This window comes from Petromyzon marinus, chromosome 48 (assembly GCF_048934315.1).
Source record: "Petromyzon marinus isolate PM22_M1 ecotype Great Lakes invasive population chromosome 48, UKy_Petmar_22M1.pri1.0, whole genome shotgun sequence".
In the NCBI taxonomy this organism is placed as follows: domain Eukaryota; kingdom Metazoa; phylum Chordata; class Hyperoartia; order Petromyzontiformes; family Petromyzontidae; genus Petromyzon; species Petromyzon marinus.
In genome coordinates this window covers 8,453,282-8,478,667 of record NC_133714.1, presented here as the reverse complement: position 1 = coordinate 8,478,667, position 25,386 = coordinate 8,453,282, and the positions used below count along the sequence as shown (strand labels likewise).

The window sequence follows — 25,386 nt, the reverse complement described above, 5'->3', positions numbered from 1 at the left end:
ACAATCATATAAACATAATTATTTGCATTGTTATATGAAGACAAGTTCAGATATTGTGGCCAAGGTTTAGCAAATTGTTGTTTTATTTAAATAGCATTGCAATGATTAGATAAAAAAAAATATAGCAATATATTGGGGGGGGGCATTTTGAGCATATTTGAATATTGGGGGGGGGGGGAATGTATCCCCCCCCCCCCATATATATTGCAATTACGGCCTTGGCGTGAAGTGTCGAAGGCTCGATGCTGACTGAGATGATGCACCAACTGTGCCCCCTACTGTGCCAACTTTTAAGGCCACACACACACAAGAGATAAAGACCCCCGCCGAATCGCCTTAAGGGCCCGTCCATAAGTGACGTCACGCGATTTTGGACAATTTTGACCCCCCCTACGTCACACGGTGTCACAAAAAGTCAGACCCCCCCGCAAATATGACGTCACAAAGCTCGCCCCCCCCCCAAAACCGTATTTCCATTTTGAAATTAAACATGTTTCAAATCGCTTTAAACTATTGTCATTGTAGTGCGTATTTAATGTGGCCCTGCACCCTGATGTTGTAGGAGAAAACATTTATTAAATAGTCTATTTCATTAAGTAGAACGTGTTGTCTATATTTATCTAAAGTTGCGCATTTAGATGTGACGTCACATTTCTCACCCCCCCTCCTCCTCGTCACACATCGTCACAAATATCTGACCGCCGCCTAGGTGCGTGACGTCATTTATGGACGTCCCCAAACAGACTGTTGGGGCAAGTGCTGTTAGCGAACAACTATTAAGGCTGGTAACGGTGCACGAGGGGGGTGGGTGGCTACCAGCACCACGCCCGACCGCTTTTGTCTCCCCAGTGGCGATCCTTTTTTTTAACGCACCCACACCAGATTACTGTTGAGGCTGAGCCGACCTAGGGGAGGCCCAGTACCGGACCAGACAATCCGTGACTGCCGTTGATTCGAACTTGGGGGGGGGGGCGGCGGCTTCGTAAGAGCGCTAACCGCTACTAACACTACCCCCCCCCCCCCACATTCGAATTAAAAACAAAGATCCCCCGTGTAGCCTCTAACAAACTGTTGGGGCAAGCGCCGTTATCGATCACCTATGAAGGGGGTAGGTGGCCAGCACCACGCCCGGCCGCCTTTGTCTCTCCCTAGTGACGATTGTTTTTACACACCGCGCCAGGTAACTCATTTGAGGCTGAGTCGACCTAGGGGAGGCTCAGATAATCCCTTCACCGGCGTTGGCCGTGATTCGAACTCGGCGCGCAAACCGCTACCCCCGCCACCCCCCTCATCACAACAACCGCCACTAAGTGTCGGTGACGCCGCCTCGGCGCCTGTGCCAGGCTAGGTGCACGTTGCAGGCACGTGCAGTCGGTTACGGGGCAGACCCAGCAGGTGCCACGCGTGTCGCCTGGCTGAGATGAGTGGCCGATGGCACCACCTGTGCCCCCTTACTGTGCCCCCACCCACAACAACACCATCACCATCACACACACACAGCGACATTGACGAACGCGTCGAGATTATTATTATTGTTGTTGTTATTATTTGTGCAGCGCGCTCGCGCCTGTGTTTGTGTTAAGAACGAAATGACGCCGGTAGTGACGTTGCTTGGCGGCTGCAGCGGCCGCTGGGAGCGAGTGGCGCTGCTGCTGCTGTTGTTGACGGCAAAGCCGCCGCCGTTAGCAAGCGGCGGCTTTTGTTGTCGGCGTTTTGATAGTCGCGAGTTGTTTGTTGTTTGTTGCTGTTGTTTATTTATTATTTGTCCGCGACGCCATGGCGGCGGTGATCCCTGGGCCCGGCACCGGCGGCCGAGACGAAGCGAGGACCGAGGCCGGGGCGCGCCTCGGGGACCCCCGGGTCAACGAGGAGGTAAACGGTGCAGTCCGGAACCGCCACGCCCGCCAGGCAAGGAGGCAGGCTTCGAATCGGGGTTAGGCCGCAGAGGGGGAGGCCTCTGGAAACGGCTCGGGGAGAGACATAGAGGGGGATAGGGGGGTAGAGAGGGGATAGGGGGGTAGAGAGGGGATAGGGGGGTAGAGAGGGATAGGGGGTACAGAGGGATAGGGGGGTAGAGAGGGATAGGGGGTAGAGAGTGATAGGGGGGTAGAGAGGGGATAGGGGGGTAGAGAGGGATAGGGGGTAGAGAGGGATAGGGGGGTAGAGAGGGGATAGGGGGTAGAGAGGGGATAGGGGGGTAGATAGGGGATAGGGGGGTAGAGAGGGATAGGGGGTAGAGAGGGGATAGGGGTAGAGACTGATAAGGGGTAGAGAGTGATGGGGGTAGAGAGGGATAGGGGGGTAGAGAGGGGATAGGGGGGTAGAGAGGGATAGGGGGGTAGAGAGGGGATAGGGGGTAGAGAGGGGATAGGGGGGTAGAGAGGGGATAGGGGGTAGAGAGGGATAGGGGATAGAGAGGGATAGGGGGTAGAGAGGGATATGGGGTAGAGAGGGGATAGGGGGTAGAGAGGGGATAGGGGGTAGAGAGGGATAGGGGGTAGAGAGGGATAGGGGGTAGAGAGGGATATGGGGTAGAGAGGGATATGGGGTAGAGAGGGGATAGGGGGGTAGAGAGGGGATAGGGGGGTACATAGGGATAGGGGGTAGAGAGGGATAGGGGGGTACAGAGGGATAGAGAGGGGATAGGGATAGGGGGGTAGAGAGGGATAGAGAGGGGATAGGGATAGGGGGGTAGAGAGGGATAGAGGGGTAGAGAGGGGATAGGGGGTAGAGAGGGATAGGGGGTAGAGAGGGATAGGGGGGTACAGAGGGATAGAGAGGGGATAGGGATAGGGGGGTAGAGAGGGATAGAGAGGGGATAGGGATAGGGGGTAGAGAGGGGATAGGGGGGTAGAGAGGGATAGGGGATAGAGAGTGATAGGGGGTAGAGAGGGATAGGGGGGTAGAGAGGGATAGGGGTAGAGAGTGATAGGGGGTTGAGAGGGATAGGGGGTAGAGAGTGATAGGGGGTAGAGAGGCATAGGGGGGTAGAGAGGGGATAGGGGGGTAGAGAGGGATAGGGGGTAGAGAGGGGATAGGGGGTAGAGAGGGATATGGGGTAGAGAGGGGTAGAGAGGGGATAGGGGGGTAGAGCGTGATAGGGGGTAGACAGGGATAGGGGGGATATAGAGGGATAGGGGGTATAGAGGGGATAGGGGGGTAGAGAGGGGATAGGGGGGTATAGAGGGATAGGGGGTAGAGAGTGATAGGGGGTAGAGAGGGATAGGGGGTAGAGAGGGATAGGGGGTAGAGAGGGATAGGGGGTAGAGAGGGATGGGGGTAGAGAGTGATAGGGGGTAGAGAGGGATAGGAGGTAGAGAGGGATAGGGGGATGAGAGGGATAGGGGGTAGAGAGTGATAGGGGGTAGAGAGGGATAGGGGGTAGAGAGGGATAGGGGGTAGAGAGGGATAGGGATAGAGAAGGGAGAGGGATAGGGGGGATAGAGAGAGGAGAGGGATGGGGGGTAGACAGGGATAGGGGGGTAGAGAGGGATAGGGATAGAGAAGGGAGAGGGATGGGGGGTAGAGAGGGATAGGGGGGGTAGAGAGAGTTGAGGAATGGGGGGGGGGGATATTGTCATTGTTTTACAACCATTAGCCGGAGGGGAAAAATGTAATAATATTTCCATTAATTGAAAGTAAAATCAATTCTTCCACCCCCCCAAAAGACAAAGATCCCCCGTATTGCCTGAGCAGGCTGTTGGGGCAAGTTCTGTTAGCGACCACCTATGAAGGCCGGCACGGCACACAAAGGGGTGGCCAGCACCCCGCCCGACCGCCTTTGTCTCTCCAGTACGTGACGTTCACACACCACGATCAGGTACTGTACTCATTTTAGGCTGAGTCGACCTAGGGGCAGCCCAGGACCAGGTTTAGATAATCGCCACTGGTACTGACCGTGAGCGGGAATCGAACTCGGGTCACCAGGTTCGTAGTGCTGCGTGCTATCCGTTGCGCTACCGCTCCCATCGCACACAGTGGGCAAAAAAAATCCACTTGAATCCATCAATGGATGCGTCATTGCATTCCCATTCCCCAAAGACATCTCAGATAGGCCTTTAATGCCCTCTCAGCTGCTTCTCAATGTGGACCCAAAACCTCCCAGTTGCCTCATTGCACGGGTAAAAAGCATATATAATAATTATAAACACTTTATTTATTTTTCCCGGAAAGCCTCGATGGGTCGAAGGGCTCTCTCGTTCAGGAGGGTCCAGCAATGGGTTTTTTTTTATTTCAGTATGTTTTCATGCAATTGATGGGTGCTTACACGCGCGGGAGGAAACCGGAGCGGCCGGAGAAATCCAACGCGTGTTAGGGGAGGCCATGCTATCGCCGTGCAGATGGAAACCGATGGCGATTAGTCCACTTGCTGTACTGCCGTCTCCTGGCGAGCCCGGGAATGGCACCTCGACACCCACGGGAAGGGAGTTGAACAACATTTGTGCCATTCGCCAGCCCTCATCCACACAGTGCATCAGCCATCTCGCAAACTCTGGTCATTCTCGCAGCGGCGACCGTTGGCTGCTAGCCCTCGAACAAAGACGGCTACTGCGTCTCGCGCTTTCAGTTGCACATCTGAAGCCATCCGGAACGCTCTTTTAAATCTAGATTGAAACCTCATTTCTGTAGAACTGCTTTTTGTGTTTTAGTTTGTTGTACTTTCCCCGCACCTCCGGTTAGCACGGTTGGCTCCGTACGGTGGGAAGGAAGTTCTACGTACGTGCGTACGTGTGCCACCACCCGCCAGGCTGTCAAGCACAACTCAATTCTGTGCCTACACATTGAACTGCATCTGAACATCGCATAAAAAAACACGAGAAGCAGCCCATCCGCGCAATGCGGCCGTGGCGCGTCGAAGCATGGGACAGCACCGTCCCATGCTTCGGTCATTCGTTGGCAACATCTAAGGGATTCTCAACATCACTCCCGTAGCCTCAGCTGCCTCGCCAGCCTTGATATGAACGCAGAACGTTGCCTATCATGAAAGAAAAATAAAATGTGTTAGGTTTTCCAGACTAATGTTATCGCACCACCAGCTTTTTGTTTAAGCTCTACCGGTTTTGATCTTCTAGATCTCATCAGCAGTCAGAACCTGTTAAACAACCACTGCCGGGATTACCATATGATATTGGGAAGTGCACACCCTGAAATAACTGATCACACGGGGGATCACCAATTACTGCGATTTGGGAATGTTGTTTTCAACATAAAGGAATATAAAGCGGCCTAAAGCGTAACTGCCGTCCTGCTTTGCCTTAATGTCACGTCTCGTGACAGTGCCCGTCCGTATCTCTCGACCCTTGTGCTAAGAGACGCCCCCCCCCCCCCCCATAGTACAGAACTGCTTTATGAAGATCCCTTTGAGGTTGCTACAATTTACCACACGCACACCCTGCGACAGAGAAATGGTTATCACACGGTGGCTAAAGCGATGATTTTTTTTTGGTCTTCAGTTAAATCAGATCGCTGAATGGGGACCGTTAATCCGAATTGCTTTCGGGAGTGAGAGGTGCATCGCTGAATCGCTGCAGCACCAATGTTTTGGAACATCCTTGTTTTTCACTCCCCTTGACATCGTAGATCTTCCTTTAAACTTTTTTTTTATCATAAAGCAGAAGATTAGTAGTGCTGGATACAGCAGCCACGTTTGCGAATGTGACCGCTGTAACTTTGATCCTTGCCCGTTCAGTTTTCGACAGTGCAGTGTTAATGTTCCATTTTATTGAGGCGCTACTGCAGTGTGGCGTTATCTTGGTGAGGTTTGGGACTCTTTTGTTGTTTTTGCTGCTGCCTTGCCCAAGCTTGATCAACTGGACTTATATAAATAAATTGCTTATTATTTTTGTAATGTTTGCTGTTGCAACTTGCTCACCCGCCCATACTGGACATCTTTGAACAAGAGCTTCATGGCTCATCGGATTCCTCCAGTCTAAATAAAGATTATGATTGTGACCTGGGAGGGGGCGGGGGGTGGTCTGGTGGTTGATAGGCACAGGTTGGAGATTTGGCTTTTAGGGTGAGATTTAGGGTCATGTGTTTCTCTCTCTCTCTCTGTGCTTCTTAGCTTGCACTGCGAGTAAAGAATGTTCCCTTCCAGCGCCTCTAAATCACCTCAATTTAAGTAGCGCGTAATTAGTTTTTATATTACGCGTAGAAGTGTTTTTGTGTACCCCCTTTTGGGCCTGTGCCTATGATTATCCGTCCAGTGCTCGCCAAGCTGCATTGGTTTCAGGGTTGCCAAACGAATGCGTTTTAAGGTGATGCTCATCATGTGCACACAGTGCTTGCCGCAAATGAACCACAATACCTCGCTGATCTCGTCAAGGAGCATGAACCATCATGCGAGCTCCGGTCATCCTCGTAGCGGCTTTTGACTCGACATCAAACAAAGGAATATTTAGAACAGGACAGTCCCAGCCCAATTGTGGACCAAATGATTGGTCACAGCCATTACGGACCAAAGTCTGTGTCGTCCAGGGCGGTGACGTGGCCTAGCGCTGGTGCTTTCGCCGCTTGTTGCAGAGGGTTCACGGTTCAAATCCAGCGGCCGCCCTGATTAATGCTGCGCGAGTGCGATGACCGTGATATTACTGCTAGTCATCGAACAAAGACGGTCACTGTGGCACGTGCTTTCAGATGCTCCTTTCTGTGGACGTCTGGAACGCTCTTCCTTCCGATACTAGGAAGCCACTGGAGCTGTGCACTTTAAAATCTAGATATCTTTAGAACTGCTATTTCGTCTTTAGTTTGTTTTCCTTCCCCGGCACCTCCGATTAGCACGGTTGGCTATGCACGGTGCGAAAGAAGTTCAACGAACATACAGTGAGAGAAAAAAGTATTTGATCCCCTGCTGATTTTGTACGTTTGCCCACTGACAAAGAAATGATCAGTCTATACTTTTAATGGTAAGTTTATTTGAACAGTGAGAGACAGAATAACAACAACAAAAATCCGGAAAAACGCATGTCAAAAATGTTATAAATTGATTTGCATTTTAATGAGGGAAATAAGTATTTGACCCCCTCTCAATCATAAAGATTTCTGGCTCCCAGGTGTCTTTTATACAGGTAACGAGCTGAGATTAGGAGCACACTCTTAAAGGGAGTGCTCCTAATCTCAGCTTGTTACCTGTATAAAAGACACCTGTCCACAGAAGCAATCAATCAATCAGATTCCAAACTCTCCACCATGGCCAAGACCAAAGAGCTCTCCAAGGATGTCAGGGACAAGATTGTAGACCTACACAAGGCTGGAATGCGCTACAAGACCATTGCCAAGCAGCTTGGTGAGAAGGTGACAACAGTTGGTGCGATTATTTGCAAATGGAAGAAACAAAAAAGAACTGTCAATCTCCCTCGGCCTGAGGCTCCATGCAAGATCTCACCTCGTGGAGTTGCAATGATCATGAGAACGGTGAGGAATCAGCCCAGAACTACATGGGAGGATCTTGTCAATGATCTCAAGGCAGCTGGGACCATAGTCACCAAGAAAACAATTGGTAATACACTACGCCGTGAAGGACTGAAATCCTGCTGCGCCCGCAAGGTCCCCCTGCTCAAGAAAGCACATATACATGCCCGTCTGAAGTTTGCCAATGAACATCTGAATGATTCAGAGGACAACTGGGTGAAAGTGTTGTGGTCAGATGAGACCAAAATGGAGCTCCTTGGCATCAACTCAACTCGCCGTGTTTGGAGGAGGAGCAATGCTGCCTATGACCTCAAGAACACCATCCCCACCATAAAACATGGAGGTGAAAACATTATGCTTTGGGGGTGTTTTTCTGCTAAAGGGACAGGACAACTTCACCGCATCAAAGGGACGATGGACGGGGCCATGTACCGTCATTTCTTGGGTGAGAACCTCCTTCCCTCAGCATTGAAAATAGGACGTGGATGGGTATTCCAGCATGACAATGACTCAAAACACACGGCCAAGGCAACAAAGGAGTGGCTCAAGAAGAAGCACATTAAGGTCCTGGAGTGGCCTAGCCAGCCTCCAGACCTTAATCCCATAGAAAATCTGTGGAGGGAGCTGAAGGTTCGAGTTGCCAAATGTCAGCCTCGAAACCTTAATGACTTGGAGAAGATCTGCAAAGAGGAGTGGGACAAAATCCCTCCTGAGATGTGTGCAAACCTGATGGCCAACTACAAGAAACGTGTGACCTCTGTGATTACCAACAAGGGTTTTGTCACCAAGTACTCAGTCATGTTTTGCAGAGGGGTCAAATACTTATTTCCCTCATTAAAATGCAAATCAATTCATAACATTTTTGACATGCGTTTTTCTGGATTTTGTTGTTGTTATTCTGTCTCTCACTGTTCAAATAAACCTACCATTAAAATTATAGACTGATCATTTCTTTGTCGGTGGGCAAACGTACAAAATCAGCAGGGGATCAAATACTTTTTTTCCCTCACTGTACATGCAAATGTGATTTAAATAAAATGAAGTAAACATTTGTGGTCGAAGTCAGCATCCGGTTTGGGCTTCGTGGCACCAGGGAGGCTGATGTTATCTGGAATTCTGCTCGCTGCCACCCCCCCCCCCAACTCTTTGTTCCACCCCAACAGGTGTGGAACCTGCAGCAGATGATCAAGTTGACGCAGGAACACCTGACGGCGCTGCTGGAACGTTTCGGAGGCGAACACAACCCTCCCTCCATCTACCTGGAGGTGAGCGAGCGGTGACAAACCCCGTTGTGTTGTTACTGAGCGGCCCGCGGAAGCGGATGTCACGCAACTACTTCTTAGATATTCTTTGGGTCTTTCGGTAAAGGTCGCATAGACAGATTCAAAGAATTTCGATTTAAAGCTTTCGTGACTGCAAGGATTCATCTTCTTTGGTTTTTTCGGTAAAGTCACGTAGAATGAGAATAAAATAATAAATTGATAAATAAAATAACACAATAAATTTGTGGCCGAAACGTCGTGAGAATTTTATTGTGTTATTTTATTTTATCAATTTATTATTTTATTCTCATTCTACGTGACTTTACCGAAAGAACCAAAGAAGAAGATTCAAAGAAAATAACCAAAAAACTACGACCGCTTGTGTTACGATCGAAACGTCGTACTTTTTTGTTATTTTATTTGAACCCATCTACGAAGACCCAAAGAATATGAATTCCTGCAGTCACGAAAGCTTTAAGTCAAGATTCACTTCTTAGATCCCTGTGGTCCACGCGGTACAGAGAATCACTTTCCTCCCCACCTGCCCTGTCACATGCAGGAATTCTCATCTGAAGACTCTGAAGCCAATATGAGAATAGATCTCAAGCCAATAGTTTTTAATTCCCAGAGCTGGAATTGACCCCAGAATTAAGTGCAGAATTCCGTATGAAGGGACGGCGTTTTGAGTGGCCATTGGTAAAAGGGGCTGATGCAATTGAAGCTTTAGACTCGACAAGCCGGTTCAATCGCAGCTCCTTTGTAAATGTATTTTGAACTTCTGTCGCACTGTACGTAGCCAACCGTGATAATTGGATGTGCGGACCTGTAGGTCTCTTTGCGATTTTACGGGTCTCTGTGTGCATCTATGTTAGTCACTGGTGATCGGACTGACACCATTGCCTTGCTGCACCCGGGAAGCTGGTTTGGTTCACGGTTGGGTGGCCGAACCCGGAAATTCAAACGCACGATCTCAGCGGTGCCTGGCTCGGCTCTCTGGCCCCTTGAGTCGCGCGTCCGTGCTTATTTCTTCTCCTCCGTCAAACCCCCACCACCTCCCAAACCCGTGCGTCTCGCAGGCGTACGAGGAGTACACGCACAAGCTGGACGCCCTGCAGGCTCGCGAGCAGGAACTTCTGGGCGCCGACGGCAAGGGGTCGGCGCCCCCGCCGCATCCCCGGCAACCGTCGCGCAAGCCCCCCGCGGCTACGCCGGGGCCCCCCGTCCACGTCGCGCCCTGCCCCCGCCCGCCGTGCCCCCCGAGCGACAAGCAGCGCTGCCGATCGCCGGTGTTCGCCGACGGCGCTCGCTGCGGCGCCGCCTTCTCCCCCGCTGGACCGGCGGCCGAGGCGGCGCCGGGGGAGCAGGTGCAGGCGGCGGAGGCGACAACGCCGCAGTCGCCGCTGAGCCGCACGGTGCGCGTGCACCTGCCCAACAAGCAGCGCACCGTGGTGAGCGTTGGCCGCGCGGGCCGGTGGGCTTCTCGGTCGGCAGATCGGATAACGCGGGAATAGTTTGGACGAAGCGTCTTGTTGTTAGCGCGCGTACCGCTGGGTGGGAGGTTAGTGGTGGCCGGGCGTGGTGACGTTATCAGCAGCGTCGCTTTTGAAGTGGTGCATTTTCGGAGTGTCTCGCCTTCGGGAGGGCAGGGTTGGGGGCAGTCGCCGTTTATACCATGGAGACCATTGTGAGGATCTTCTTTGGTTCTTTCGGTAAAGTCACGTAGAATGAGAATAAAATGATAAATTGATAAAATAAAATAACACAATAATATTCTAACACGACGTTTCGGCCACAACACAAGCGGCCTTCATCAGGTGAAGGTACGAGACTGTCTGGAGGACAGCGCTGGAGTGTCTCGTCCCTTCACCTGATGAAGGCCGCTTGTGTTGCGGCCGAAACGTCGTGAGAATATTATTGTGTTATTTTATTTGATCAATTTATTATTTTATTCTCATTCTACGTGACTTTACCGAAAGAACCAAAGAAGATGAATCCTTGCAGTCACGAAAGCTTTAAACCGTTGTGAGGATGTTTTCTACCTCGCCGGTTATACAGAGGGTCGTGGCTTGGATCACGAAAATGACGCCTGCTGTGTATTTGGAGTTTGCACGTTCTCCCCGTTGTCGCGTGGATTTTCCCCGACGCATTTAGCTAAATGCGTGTCGAGTATTTGGCTGCTATACATTTTCACGTGATAAGCCACTTCGTTGAGCTATCATTTGTGGTCAGGTCGCTTTTGAAAAAGAGTTCTATATATAACTCAGTGAGCCTTATCTGGTAAAATAAAATGGTATTCAATCAAGAGGGTCGAGTTGACGAACCTAAAAAGTTGTCAGTATTTTCCTCTGTGATGACTCGGAGCTCTCTGCATCGTGTGACACACCACGTAGCCACCACACACACACACGCGCGCAGGACCTCTCCCTTAACTGGACGTGTCTGTGGTTGCGTGCAGGTCACAGCAAGGGCTGGGATGACCGTCATGGATTGCCTGGCCAAAGCGCTGCACATCCGTGGACTCTTTCCGAAGTGTTGTGCCGTCTTCCGCCTGCAAGACGGGTACGTGTCTGCGCATGTGACTCGGTTAACCCATGACACCTAGGTTTGTCCCGTGACCTCCTGCCAAGCGATGCTTTCGATGCTTCACATGGTGGCCTCTAATTGCACCTAGCTCGTAACAAGCGCTGTGGTGACATCACCGCCACTCATTGGCGAACGGCAGCTGCTGTTGTCGGGCGCGTTGAGTGAGTGGCAGAATAGTGGTTTCGCACACCGCACTAGGAACTCCCACGACGCGGGTTTGATTCCCGGCCATGGCCTACATCACTGGGCCTCCGTTAACGCTTCTCAGCCTCAAATGAGTACCTGGTGCGGTGTGGAAACGTCAGCACAGGGGAGACAAAGGTGGCCAGGCACGGTGATAGCCACACACCTCTTCGCGTGTGACGTTAGCCCAAACAGGCGCTCCCTAACAGCGCTCGCCCCAACAGTCTGCGTAGGCCACGCGGGGCGTCTCTGTGTCTGTCGGATCTTTCTCTACTTGTGGAGAAGCGTGCACCGCTCTTTTCACTTCCGGCTATAGAACCAGCGGCGTGGCTATCGCTTGTGAAGAGGTGGTGCAATTGCGCGGGGGGGGGGGGGGTGTGTGTGCCGGGGGGCGAGGGGGATTCCCCTAGGCCGGGGACCCCAGGCGTGGGGGCTGTGAAGAGGAAGGAAATGTGGACATTCGTTTGGACAAGTGTCCGTGCCAACCGCCCTGCGACACCGGTTGCCACAGCGTGCGTGTGTGTGTGTGTGTGCGCCGTGGACTTGTGCCAATTTTTATTTTGTATCTTCTGTTCGACACCGGTTTTTAACGCTTTTCACCTGCGCCAGGTGGCATTTAGCTCAACACGACACTCGGGCAATTTCGTAAGGTTTGTCACGTAAACAAAACATGCCAATTAGTTGCAGGTTCAGCACACCGGTGTGTCGGAGAGTAAAACCCACAACGTTTAAAATGTTTGGAACCGTGATGTTTTGTTGGTAATTACAACAACCAGATTCACATTCACGCGACCTAACCCAAAAAAAAAACCCCTTTATTAATGGTAGCATTACTGCATTATCTCTCCGTCTGTCTAAACCGGGGGGGGTGGTGGGCGGTGGGGCACGATCGCTGTCATAAAGATGGTGCTCCAATGGAGGTGTTTTGGTTGTTGTTTGCAGCCAAAAGTCGGCAGTGGACTGGAGCACGGACATGGCCTGGCTGTCGGGCGAGGAGCTGTCTGTGGAGGTCCTCAAGCACCTGCCGCTCTCCACACACAACTTTGTACGTCCGTCACGTCCCAAGCCCAGGGCCCGTGTTAGAACCCGTTTTTTTTCCGGTCATTGGGGGGGGGGGCACGTGGCACCCCACCCCTCCCCCACTGGCTCCGCCAGTGCGCGCACACGCGGGCCTTGAACTCAGGACGGTGACGCAGCCGTTAGCGCGTTGCGCTACGAACCCGGCGACCCGAGTTCAATTCCCGCTCACGGACAACACCGGTGACGATTTTCTAAAAATCGTTCCCCGGGCCCTCCCCGAGTCCCACTCAGCCTCAAACGAGTGCCTGGTGCGGTGTGTAAACATCGCCACTGATTAGACAAAGGTGGTCGGGGTGGTGCTGGCCACCCACCCCCTCGTGTACCGTGCCGGCCTTCACAGGTGCTCGCCAACAGCACTTGCCTCTACGGTCTGTTGAGGCTAGACGGGGGATCTTTGCCTTTGTCTATCTCCACGTCGACAGGTCCGCCGGACAGACCTGATGCTGGCGTTCTGCGACATTTGCCGCAAGCTCCTGTTCCAGGGATTCCGTTGCCAGGAGTGCGGCATGCGCTTCCACCAGCGTTGCAGCACCGACGTGCCCATGATGTGCATCAGCTTAGACGGAATCAAGTGAGTAGTTTCCCCGGCCCAACCTCCAATGCAATCACAGTATTAACTGGAAGTTGTCTGTCTCGTCGAGTCTCCGCATGTCTCCGTGTGTCTCTCTTGCCCAGTACTCTGCGTGTCTCTGCGTGTCTCTGCGTGTCTCCATGTGTCTCTCTTGCCCGGTACTCTGCGTGTCTCTGCGTGTCTCCATGTGTCTCTCTTGCCCGGTACTCTGCGTGTCTCTGCGTGTCTCTGCGTGTCTGTCTCGTCGAGTACTCCGCGCGTCTCCACGTGTCTGTTTTGTCCGGATTTCTGCCTGTCGTCATGTGACTCGTGACTCCGTCTGTCTCCATCTGTCTCCGTCGATCCCTGTCTCCCTCTGTCTCGTGGGAGGGAGCGCGTGACGCCGTGTGAAGGGGGCGAGGGTGGGAGTCTGACGGCAGCTCACGTAATATGATAATGAAACAATAATAACAGAGAGAATGTGAAGATACTGCAGATGGCAGTAATGCACATGCGAAAATAACTTCGACAGTCTCAACACATTCGTCATTAACACCACTGCATGTGTGTGTGTGTGTGAACGTAAGAGAAACAAAACATAAACAGGGGTCGTTTCGGTCAAAGGCCCTTCTTCATAGCCCGAAACGTCGCCCGTTATATATTTTTCTTTTTGTTGTTATTGACGAACGCGTCGAGTCGTTTTTTTAATGTTCAGCGTGTGCGTGTGCATCACTGCCATCTCGGCAGCAGCAGCAGCAAATCATCTGTTGAGTCGCGCAGCAAACGTGACAAATCAAAATTAACTTGAACTTAAAAGATGTTCACAAATGGGACCTTTTCACGTTGAACCTTGCGCGCGTGTGTGTGTGTGTGTGCGTGTTCACTTCCCTCTCTTGCACAGTGGAGCAGCGGTGGCCCACACGTGTAAATCTCTCTCAGTGCTCGCTTTTTCTGTCAAGTTATCTATCGTTGCACGCCGGGTGTCAAACTGTAATTTTATGTGCACATTCACATCTGACCTCTTCACATATCTGGTTACGCCACAGACCCCCCCCCTCACCCACCGAGCCGCGTGTTGCGCTGTTTAAGTTTTATGTTTAAAATGTAATGTTTCGTTGCACCAGCTGAGATCTCGACTAAATACCGGGATTCAGTCTCATATGCAAGAGTGACCAGGGGGCATTAGCCTCCCAGTAGGGGACGATGCTCACAACGTTTTGCACCTCCGATCAGCTCGGGTTTTCCTCCGTACGTTGCGAAAGATGTTCAGCACACACGTAGATACGAGCGGAACTCCATTCTGTGTGGCCACGCAAAAAAATCCATCGGTCTGTTGACTTTGCAGACCAATGGTGTCTTGCGGCAAATTGTTCCGAGCAAGGGAACGCAGTCGACCTTGAATATTTTGTCAGTCAATCGACCAAATTGACGCGAAGCGTTCCAGCTTTGACGTCCGATCAGCTCGGTTGGCCACGCACGGCGCGATAGAAGCTCGACATGCACACAGTTGAGTAAGTTGCGGTGTGAATGTTTTAATTTGGCAAGTTTTGGATCCTGACCCCGACGCGCAACATCCTCCCCTTGCGGACGCTGTCACGGGGGGGGATCCGTAAGACCCACCATGAGGTAGAGACACCACGTATAATTGTTATAGTTACTACAGTTATCACACCCGACGCTGTACTTCACAATGTACTGCTTACAGCACCTTATGTCAATCCACTGCTGGATGAGGGTTATAGGGCGTCGTTTGATTAAAAAAATACCCCGCCGTGCCTAGCCTCCTAGAAATCTAAATTATAAGCTTTTTTTATTTTACCAGGTAAGGCCCACTGAGCTACGTAGCTCTTTTTCAGAAGCAACCTGGCTCTCACAAATGATAGCTCTACGAAGTGGCTTATCACATGGAAATGTATAGCAGCCAAATACTCTTAAACGCACATTTTTTAATGCGGAGGGAAAAACCGGAGGAAAATCCACGCTACCACGGGGAGAACACGCAAACGCCAAATATACAGCAGCAGGCGTCAGGGTCAGGATCGAACCCACGACCTCCTGTATACCAGGCGAGGTAGTTAACATCTCTTAGCCACCGTGATGATGATGATGATGACAGAGAGACACGCAAACTCCAAATATACAGCAGCAGGCGTCAGGGTTGGGATCAAACCCACGACCTCCTGTATACCAGGCGAGGCAGTTAACATCTCCTAGCCACTGTGGTGATGGTGAGAGAGAGAGACACGCAAACTCCAAATATATAGCAGCAGGCGTCAGGGTCGGGATCGAACCCACGACCTCCTGCATACCAGGTGAGGTAGTTAACATCTCCTAGCCACTGTGATGATGATGAGAGAGAGAGAGACACGCAAACTCCAAATATACAGCAGCAGGCGTCAGGGTCGGGATCGAACCCACGACCTCCTGTACACCAGGCGAGGTAGTTAACACCTCGGCGTCGTATCTGCGCGTGTCTCTGTGCGTGCGTGTGTGCGCGACACAGCCCGTGGTGGCAACCACCATTGCCCGCGCGACCCCCGACCCGGACGCACCACTCGGAGGCGGACAGCTCGACCCCCCGCCGGGCGTTGGTTCACCCCCCCCGGCCGCGATCCACGTCCGCTCCCAACGTCCATACGGGCGTAGTGGGGCCAGTGACGGCCAACCTCGTTCAGGTGCCTCTCTCTCTCTCGTAAACGCCGCTCCCCTTGCACGCTGTTTTCAAATACTCCTGCGCGTGATGATGATGATGGCGTCGGTGGCAGCGTTGTGATCGAGCGGTGGCTAGGATGTCACTGTTGAGGGGGTTCTGCTGCTGGCCACGACGAGAGGGCTTCAGGAGAGATAATTTGTGTTGTTTAGTTCAAAGTGAACAGAATTTGAAGGTGGCGGAGGCCATGCTTAGGGTGGTGGATCACAGTCTAAACCAAACTATTTGACCAGGGTAAGGCCCCCACTGAGCTATTTTGCTCCTTTTTCAGAAGCGACCTGGTCGTAAATGATAGCCCAACAAATTGGCTTGCGTGGAAATTTATAGCAGAAAAATAATGAAGGCTGGCACCGCACACGGAGAGGTGGGTGGCCAGCACCACTCCGATGTTTGAGGCTCTGTCGCCCTAGGGGGAGGCACAGAACCGTTTCAGATTATTGTCACCGGTATTGGTGGCTGTGAGAGGAAATCGAACTCGGGTTCATAGCGTAGCGCGCTAACCGCGACACCACACAGACACGCGCACGCGCACGGAGCGCGGAGCGCGGCGCTAAAATTATACACGCGGTGTTGTTGCCAGGTCGAAAGCATTCCCCTCTTGTAGCCAATTAGCGCGGCAAAGACACTCGGAGCGACGGATAAATATCGATTGCGCGCCATTTCAAAAGTGACGGGCCTCTCGTGGCCCCAGGATGCACGGCGGACCCGTCGAGAAAAAAGGTGGACCGTGGGCAAGGAAGGAGGAGAGCGTGGGAGAGGTTTTTACGAAGACGGGAGTTGACAAAAAGGATGCTCTAATCCACAATGGAGGGGGTTTTTTGTTGTTGTTGTTGTTGTTGGGTTGGATCGCGTAAATATCAACGTGTCGTTAAACCCGCCACCACCCGACACGGCCAATTAGTAAGGTTGGTGACGGAAACAAAACGTGCCAATTGGTCACTAGTTCAGCACACCGGTGTGTTGGAGAGTAAACTCACTACATTTACAACTGGAGTACGACGTTACGCCAGTGATTACAACCGGCATCGTCGGGCGACAGCAATAATTGTGGAGAATTCCTCCTCCTGGCTGCGAAGACCAGAGGGGAGAGGTTAATGTCGTCATGTTTGTTACAATGCATATCGATTATTCGTTGGGTTATTCACGGTTAATTGGCTGTGTCGGGTGGTGGCGGGTTTAACCGCACGTTCATACATTTGCGCGATCTAGCCCAACAAACAAAAAGCCTGTTATGGATAACATTGGTGCTGATTGGGCTGCTCTGGCACAGCGGGGGAGGGCTCGCTTAGTGGACTGGCCTAGCCAGCGTTGTTGACATCCGATCGTTGCCTGCATTGTGATCACATCCCTGTGTGCGTGCGTGTGTGTTCCTCAGGACATGATGCGTGATTGCAGGCATCACGAAGGTAAATGGGCCTCTGGTTGCTTTTTGCAGTTCGTGGAGTTATTAGCAATCCGGGATTAACTGTGGGGTATTGGTGATTAGGCATTAGGGTTGTAATGGTGCGTCAGTCGTCGGTTGGGTGGTAGGGTGTGATGCAACGATAATATTTGTGCCACACAGCAACAAGGACCTGGGTTCGTTTCGTGTGGAGTTTGTATGTTCCCCTCCTGTTCCGCAGAGCGTGAGTGTTTGTGAGTGTGTGGAGTTTGTGCGAGGGTCGGTAGTGTTAGCGGTTAGCGCTCTGCGCTGCGAACCCGGCGACCCGAGTTCGATTCCCGCTCACGGCCAACACTAGTGACGATTATCTGAACCGGTCCTGGGCCTCCCCTAGGTCGACTCAAATTAGTACCCGGTGCGGTGTGTTAAATCGTCGCCACTGGGGAGACAAAGGCGGTCGGGCGTGGTGCTGGCCACCCACCCCCTCGTGTACCGTTTTGGCCTTCATAGGTGCTTGCTAACAGCACTTGCCCCAACAGTCTGTTACAGGCTATATGGGAATCCTTTGTCTTATTTGGAGTTTTTAAGTTCTCCCTGTGTCCATGTTGTGTCCCCCGGGTGGTGGATGCTAAATGACTTGGGCATAAAACTAACCACCACGTTGCCTAACCCAACAAAACAACAATGGATTGTTACAATAATGTTATAGCAATAGGGGCGCATTGGTGACGAGATATTAACTACCTCGGCTGGTATGCAGGAGGTTGTGGGTTTCGATCCCGACCCCGATGCCTGGGTACTTGGGGTTTGCGTGCTCTCTCTCTCCCCGTGGTCACATGGCTTTTATCCGTGTCCTCCGGTTTTTCCCCTCCATGCGTTTCGTGTATTTGGCGTCTCGAGATTTCCACGTGATAAGTCACTTTGTTGTGCTATCATTTGTGGCCAGATCGTTTTCCTAAGAACGCTATAGAGCTAAGTGGAAAATACATTTTTTTTAGTTTAATGTTGAGTTTAGTAATCCATTTGAAGGCGTCAGGAGTTGCTTGATTGAGTCCCGGAAGGAGACTCTTAATCTCGGCGGGCTCTCGCGCATTTATAATCACTGCACGCACGCATGTACCCACACATACAAAAACAAAGATCCCCCATTTAGCCTGTAACAGACTGTCGGGGCAAGTGCTGTTAGCGAGCAGCACCTATGAAGGCCGGCACGGCACACGAGGGGGTGGGTAGCCAACACCACGCCCGGCCGCCTTTGTCTCCCGAGTGACGATGTTTACACACTGCACCAGGTACTCATTTGAGGCTGAGTCGACCTAGGGGAGGCCCGGGACCGGTTCAGATAATCGTCACTGGTGTTGGCCGTGAGCGGGAATCGAACCCGGGTCGCCAGGTTCATAGCGCAGCGCATGTACGCACGCACACACACGCACACACACACACGCACACACATGTACGCACGCACACACACGCACACACATGTACACACGCACGAACACACGCACGGACACGCGCGCGACCTGAGTGAGCAACACCCGTGCTGCATGCAGGCACGAGTGTGGGTCTGACGGCCACCTTCCCCATGGACCTCCCCGGGTCTCGCGTCGCTTCTCCCGGGCCCTCCCGTCCAGCCTCGCTCACAGACGATCGCATACACATGGTACGGAGACAAAAAATCCCCCCGGATAGCTTTTAACAGGCTGTTTGATAGGTCAAGTGCTGTGAGCGAGCTCTGATGAATGCCGGCACGCCACACGAGGGAGCGATAGTCCAACACCACGCCCGGCCGCCTTTGCCTCCCCAGTGGTGGTGAGATGGTTGTTTCCCTCGCCCGGTATGCAGGAGGTAGTGGGTTCGATCCCGACTCTGATGCGTTTATGTTTGGAGTTTGTATGTTTGGAGTTTGTATGTTTGGAGTTTGTATGTTTGGAGTTTGTATGTTTGGAGTTTGCATGTTTGGAGTTTGCATGTTTGGAGTTTGTATGTTTGGAGTTTGTATGTTTGGAGTTTGCATGTTTGGAGTTTGTATGTTTGGAGTTTGTATGTTTGGAGTTTGCATGTTTGGAGTTTGCATGTTTGGAGTTTGCATGTTTGGAGTTTTGTATGTTTGGAGTTTGTATGTTTGGAGTTTGCATGTTTGGAGTTTGCATGTTTGGAGTTTGCATGTTTGGAGTTTGCATGTTTGGAGTTTGCATGTTTGGAGTTTGTATGTTCCACCCGTGGTCGCGTGGATTTTTCTCCGGGTCCTCCGGTTTTCCCCTCCACATTTATAATCAACGGGCGCTCAGAGTATTTGGCTGCTATAAATTTCCACGTGATGAGCCACTTCGCTGAGCTATCATTTGCGGCTCAGGTGGCTTCTGAAAAAGAGCTATATAGCTCAGTGGACCTTAACTGGTAACATTTAAATATAAAAATTAAAGAGTGAGTGAGCGTTTTGGTAAATTATTGTGTGAGGGATTTTGCGTGCAAGTGAGCGTAAGCATTAGTGCGAGTGAGTTCTCATTGAGTGAGTGTAAATGTTAGTGGGTGTATACACAATGGTTTTGAGTGTAATCGAATATGAGTGTGTGAGGTGATTTTGTGTGTGTGAGTGAACGTAGACTTCAATACATAGATGTATGCAGCCTCGTGTGTTCCCGTGTGCCTATGTGTGGGCGTGCGTGTGTACCCTTGTGTTTGTAAGTGTGGTGATGGGGCAGTTGTGGAGGGAGTGGAGAGTTTCCCATACCTGGGCAGTGTGCTCATGACCGGTTCCGGTTTGGCAGTGGAGGTCTCACTTCGAATCAGTCGAGCGGCATTATATTTTCATCGGTTGCGTAACGCTGTGTGGAAGCTGCCTGGTCTGTCGCTCCGCACGAAGCTTCAGGTCTTGTCGGCCACGGTCATTCCCTCCCTTCTCTACGCTTGCGAAACGTGGACCCCCCTAATGGAGCATCTTCGCCGGTTAGAAACATTTAGGCTGGCCTGCCTACGATCCATTATGGGTTTAACCAGGCTGGATTGTGTGAGGAGCTCACAAATCCTTGAAAGATCTGGGCAAGGTCCCATCAGTGAGCTCCTCCGGCGGGGAAGGCTGCGATGGCTGGGTCATGTAGCCCGCATGCCCAGCCACCACATGCCAAAACAGCTTTTGTTTGGCCGGATCGAGGGGGCTAAATGGGCGCAGCACGGGCTAGAGAAGAGATGACATGGAGCGGAGTGGACTTGCCGATGACTGGTACCAGCGGTGTCAAGATCGGCCTCTGTGGAGGAGGCTTATGAAGGACGCTACTGGGCAGTTGGAGGCAGTCGCCCTTTAACAACAACGGAGGGCAGAGGAGCGACGCTCACAACGAGCGGAGTGCTGGGTGGCTAAAGCACAGCAGGTTGGCACAGTAGGGGGCACAGGTGGTGCATCAGCCAGTCATCTCAGTCATCTCAGTCATTCGACCCGTGGCACCTGGGTCTGCCCCGTGACCTCCTGCCAGCGGGCGTTCGACACTTCACGTGGCCTCAAGGTGCACATGCCCTGGCACAAGCGTCGTGGTGACGTCACCACCACTTAGTGGCGAATGGCGGTTGTTGTTGTGTATGCATGTGCCCGATGTGTGTGTGCGCATGTGCCCGCGTGCGTGTGCGTTACCCGTGTGCCCTTATGTGTGCACCGTGTATTTGTGTGTGCGTCTCTCTGTACGTGTGTGTGTGCCCGAGTGTGTGTTGGTACATGTGTTTGTGTGTGTGCATGTATCCATGCGTGTGTATGTGTACGTACACGTGTGTGTGTGCCCGAGTGTGTGTTGGTACATGTGTTTGTGTGTGTGCATGTATCCATGCGTGTGTATGTGTGCGTACATGCGCGTGTGTGTGTGCCCGTGTGTGTGTTGGTACATGTGTTTGTGTGTGTGCATGTATCCATGCGTGTGTATGTGTGCGTACGCGCGCGTGCGTGTGTGTGTGTGTGTGTGCCCGTGTGCGCGCAGCGTCCCCTGAAGAGGAGAGACTCGTGTGATGACTGGGAGATCCCAGAGGGGCAGATCGCATTCGGACAGCGGATTGGCTCGGGCTCCTTTGGAACCGTCTACAAGGGCAAGTGGCACGGTGAGTGGTGAGCGGCGAGAGTGAGCGGCGTGCATGCAGAGCGTGGTGAGCGGCAAGGGGTGCGTGGTCCGTGATCGCCTCTGTCTGCCGATGTAACCGGTTGTCTGTGTGATCGAAAAACTTTTTTTTACCAGGTAAGGCCCCACTGAGCTATGTGGCTTTTTTTCAGAAGCGACCTGCCCACAAATGATAGCCCAACGAAAGTGGCTTGTCACGTGGACATTTATCGCAGCCAAATACTCTGAACGCGTACTTGTCTAAATGTGGAGGGAAAAACCGGAGGACCCGGCGAGAAATCCACGCGACCACGGCGAGGGAGAAATGCAAACTCAAAAATATACAGCAGCAGCAGGCGTCAGGGTTGAAATGGAACCCACGACCTCCTGCATACTTGGCGAGGTAGTTAACATCTCGTCATCGTGTCTGTGTGTCTCTGTGCGTGCACGCATCCCGTAGTGGCAACGACCATTGCCCCCGCGGAGATGTGTGTTGTCAGTGCAGCGTTGTTCGTGCGTAACTGACACTTGCCTGGCCGTGTCGCCGGCGTGCAGGAGACGTTGCTGTGAAGGTGCTGAACGTGACCGATCCAACGCCGCAGCAGCTGCAGGCGTTCAAGAACGAGGTCGGGGTGCTGAGGTGAGTACCGTAGCAGCGCACATCACCCTCAGTGGCGGATAGAGCACCCAGAGGGGGGCAGCACTGCAGCTGCAGCACGCATAGCGCACGATACAGCAACAACCACACACATAGCGCACGATACAGCAACAACCACACACACAGTGAGTGAAACAAGAACAACCACACACACAGTGAGTGATACAAAAACAACCACACACACAGTGAGTGAAACAGCAACAACCACACACACACACAGTGAGTGATACAGCAACAACCACACACACAGTGAGTGACACAACAACAACAACCACAGTGAGTGAAACAACAACCACACACACACACACAGTGAGTGATACAACCACACACACACACAGTGAGTGATACAACCACACATGCACAGTGAGTGACACAACAACACACACACACAGTGAGTGAAACAACAACCACAACCACACACACAGTGAGTGATACAACAACAACCACACAGTGAGTGATACAACAACACACACACAGTGAGTGATACAACAACAACAACACACACAGTGAGTGATACAACAACAACCACACACACAGTGAGTGATACAACAACAACAACACACACACAGTGATACAACAACAACCACACACACACAGTGAGTGAAACAACAACAACCACACACACACAGTGATACAGCAACAACCACACACACAGTGAGTGATACAACAACAACACACACACAGTGATACAACAACAACCACACACACACAGTGAGTGAAACAACAACAACAACCACACACAGTGAGTGACACAACAACAACCACACACACAGTGAGTGATACAACAACAACCACACAGTGAGTGATACAACAACAACACACACACAGTGAGTGAAACAACAACACACACAGTGAGTGATACAACAACCACACACACAGTGAGTGAAACAACAACCACACACACACAGTGAGTGACACAACAACAACCACACACAGTGAGTGATACAACAACAACCACACACACACAGTGAGTGAAACAACAACCACACACAGTGAGTGATACAACAACAACTACACACACACAGTGAGTGAAACAACAACCACACACACAGTGATACAACAACAACAACCACACACACAGTGAGTGACACAACAACAACCACACACACACAGTGAGTGACACAGCAACAACCACACACAGTGATACAACAACCACACACACAGTGAGTGACACAACAACAACCACACACACACAGTGAGTGACACAGCAACAACCACACACAGTGATACAACAACAACACACACAGTGAGTGACACAACAACAACCACACACAGTGATACAACAACCACACACACACAGTGATACAGCAACAACCACACACACAGTGAGTGATACAACAACAACCACACACACACAGTGAGTGATACAACAACAACAACCACACACACAGTGAGTGAAACAGCAACAACCACACACACACAGTGATACAACAACAACCACACACACACAGTGAGTGATACAACCACACACACACACACAGTGAGTGATACAACAACCACACACACACACAGTGAGTGACACAACAACAACCACACACACACAGTGAGTGATACAACAACAACTACACAGTGAGTGAAACAACAACAACCACACACACACACAGTGAGTGATACAACAACAACCACACACACACACACAGTGAGTGATACAGCAACAACCACACACACAGTGAGTGATACAACAACTACACACACACAGTGAGTGATACAACAACAACTACACAGTGAGTGATACAACAACCGCACACACACAGTGAGTGATACAACAACAACAACCACACACACAGTGAGTGATACAACAACAACTACACAGTGAGTGATACAACAACCGCACACACACAGTGAGTGATACAACAACAACAACCACACACACAGTGAGTGAAACAGCAACAACCACACACACACAGTGATACAACAACAACCACACACACACACACGCAGTGAGTGATACAACAACAACCACACACACACACAGTGAGTGATACAACCACACACACACAGTGAGTGAAACAACAACAACAACCACACACACACAGTGAGTGATACAACAACAACCACACACACACACACAGTGAGTGATACAACCACACACACACACAGTGAGTGAAACAACAACAACAACCACACACACACAGTGAGTGATACAACAACAACCACACACACACACACAGTGAGTGATACAACAACCACACACACACAGTGAGTGATACAACAACCACACACACAGTGAGTGACACAGCAACAACCGCGCACAACCCTCGTTTGTCGTGCCGGCCTTCATAGGTGCTGCCAACTCGCCAACAGAACTTTGTCCGCCCCCAACAGTCTGTTGAAGGCTATCGGGGACGGGCCGGGCGGGGGTGCGAATCCTCGTTTCTCGTGCGCGCGTGTAGGAAGACTCGGCACGTGAACATCCTGCTGTTCATGGGCTACACGATGCAGCCGCGCCTCGCCATCGTCACGCAGTGGTGCGAGGGCTCCAGCCTCTACCGCCACCTGCACGTGCTCGACACCAGGCTGCCCGTGCTGCAGCTCATAGACATCGCGCGCCAGACCGCGCAGGGCATGGAGTGAGTGGGGCGTGTCGGGGGGGCGGGGGCGGGGGGCGCGGTGGCGCTAGGGTCCGTGTTGCTGTGTGGACAGGGTGAGTGGGTGAGCGAATGAGTGTGTACGCATGCGTGTCGTTGAAATTATTTCGCACGTGGTCAACCGTTCAGGTGGCCTAGGCCGCTTCTGAAGATGGTGAAGCCACTTAAAGCTTTCGTGACTGCAAGGATTCATCTTCTTTGGTTCTTTCGGTAAAGTCGCGTGGAATGAGAATAAAATAATAAAGCAAAACAATAAAATTCTCACGACGTTTCGGCCACAACGCAAGCGGCGTTGTGGCCGAAACGTCGTGGGAATTTTATTGTCTTATTTTATTATTTTATTCTCATTCCACGCGACTTTACCGAAAGAACCAAACAAGATGATGAAGCCACTTCGTACCGCTGTCACTTGCGGTGGCCAGTTCGCTACATGGAAACTCAGTGAGGCCTTACACCTGGTAAAGTAATAACATGTTTGTTTGTTTGTTTTTGTTTGAGCGGCTGGAGCTGCGTTGACACCGCTTGTCCCCCTTTCTGCAGCTACCTGCATGCCAAGTCCATCATCCACAGAGACCTCAAGTCCAACAGTATCCTTACACGCGCGCGCATGCGCGTCACCTCCCGTCGCAGCCCTGTTGTTTCACACAGTGATTGTTGCGTTTCTAGAGTGTCAGCGTAAGGGATCCACTTCGTGTTGATAGCATTCTTAGGGTGTAGCGTCTGGCTGTTTGTTTGGTGCACGTGCGTTCGTGTCTTCTCTGCGTGTGTGTGTGAGGTATTTGAGTGTTGTGTATACGTCTGTGTATTGTGTCTTTGTTTATATGTCCGTGAGTGTATGTGTGTGTCTCTGCATTTTTGTGTGTCTATGCACATGTCTCTGTTGTGTGTGTGTGTGTGAACCTGGC

The 25,386-nt window shown here is 51.6% G+C and overlaps 1 protein-coding gene across 1 annotated transcript in view; it reads left to right on the top strand.

The window, feature by feature from the left end:
* Nucleotides 1-1,050: 1,050 nt before the first annotated feature.
* Nucleotides 1,051-25,386, top strand: part of LOC116952677 (serine/threonine-protein kinase B-raf-like) — a 30,356-nt gene continuing 6,020 nt past the window's right edge. The window contains exons 1-13 of the mRNA XM_032972256.2: nucleotides 1,051-1,872; nucleotides 8,574-8,675; nucleotides 9,749-10,120; nucleotides 11,128-11,231; nucleotides 12,381-12,483; nucleotides 12,941-13,089; nucleotides 15,572-15,743; nucleotides 17,154-17,184; nucleotides 18,710-18,819; nucleotides 21,122-21,239; nucleotides 21,791-21,875; nucleotides 24,287-24,463; nucleotides 25,022-25,068. Of these exons, the coding sequence (XP_032828147.2) occupies nucleotides 1,777-1,872; nucleotides 8,574-8,675; nucleotides 9,749-10,120; nucleotides 11,128-11,231; nucleotides 12,381-12,483; nucleotides 12,941-13,089; nucleotides 15,572-15,743; nucleotides 17,154-17,184; nucleotides 18,710-18,819; nucleotides 21,122-21,239; nucleotides 21,791-21,875; nucleotides 24,287-24,463; nucleotides 25,022-25,068 (1,666 nt within the window). The 5' untranslated portion in view covers nucleotides 1,051-1,776. The remainder of the gene's footprint in view (nucleotides 1,873-8,573; nucleotides 8,676-9,748; nucleotides 10,121-11,127; nucleotides 11,232-12,380; nucleotides 12,484-12,940; nucleotides 13,090-15,571; nucleotides 15,744-17,153; nucleotides 17,185-18,709; nucleotides 18,820-21,121; nucleotides 21,240-21,790; nucleotides 21,876-24,286; nucleotides 24,464-25,021; nucleotides 25,069-25,386) is intronic.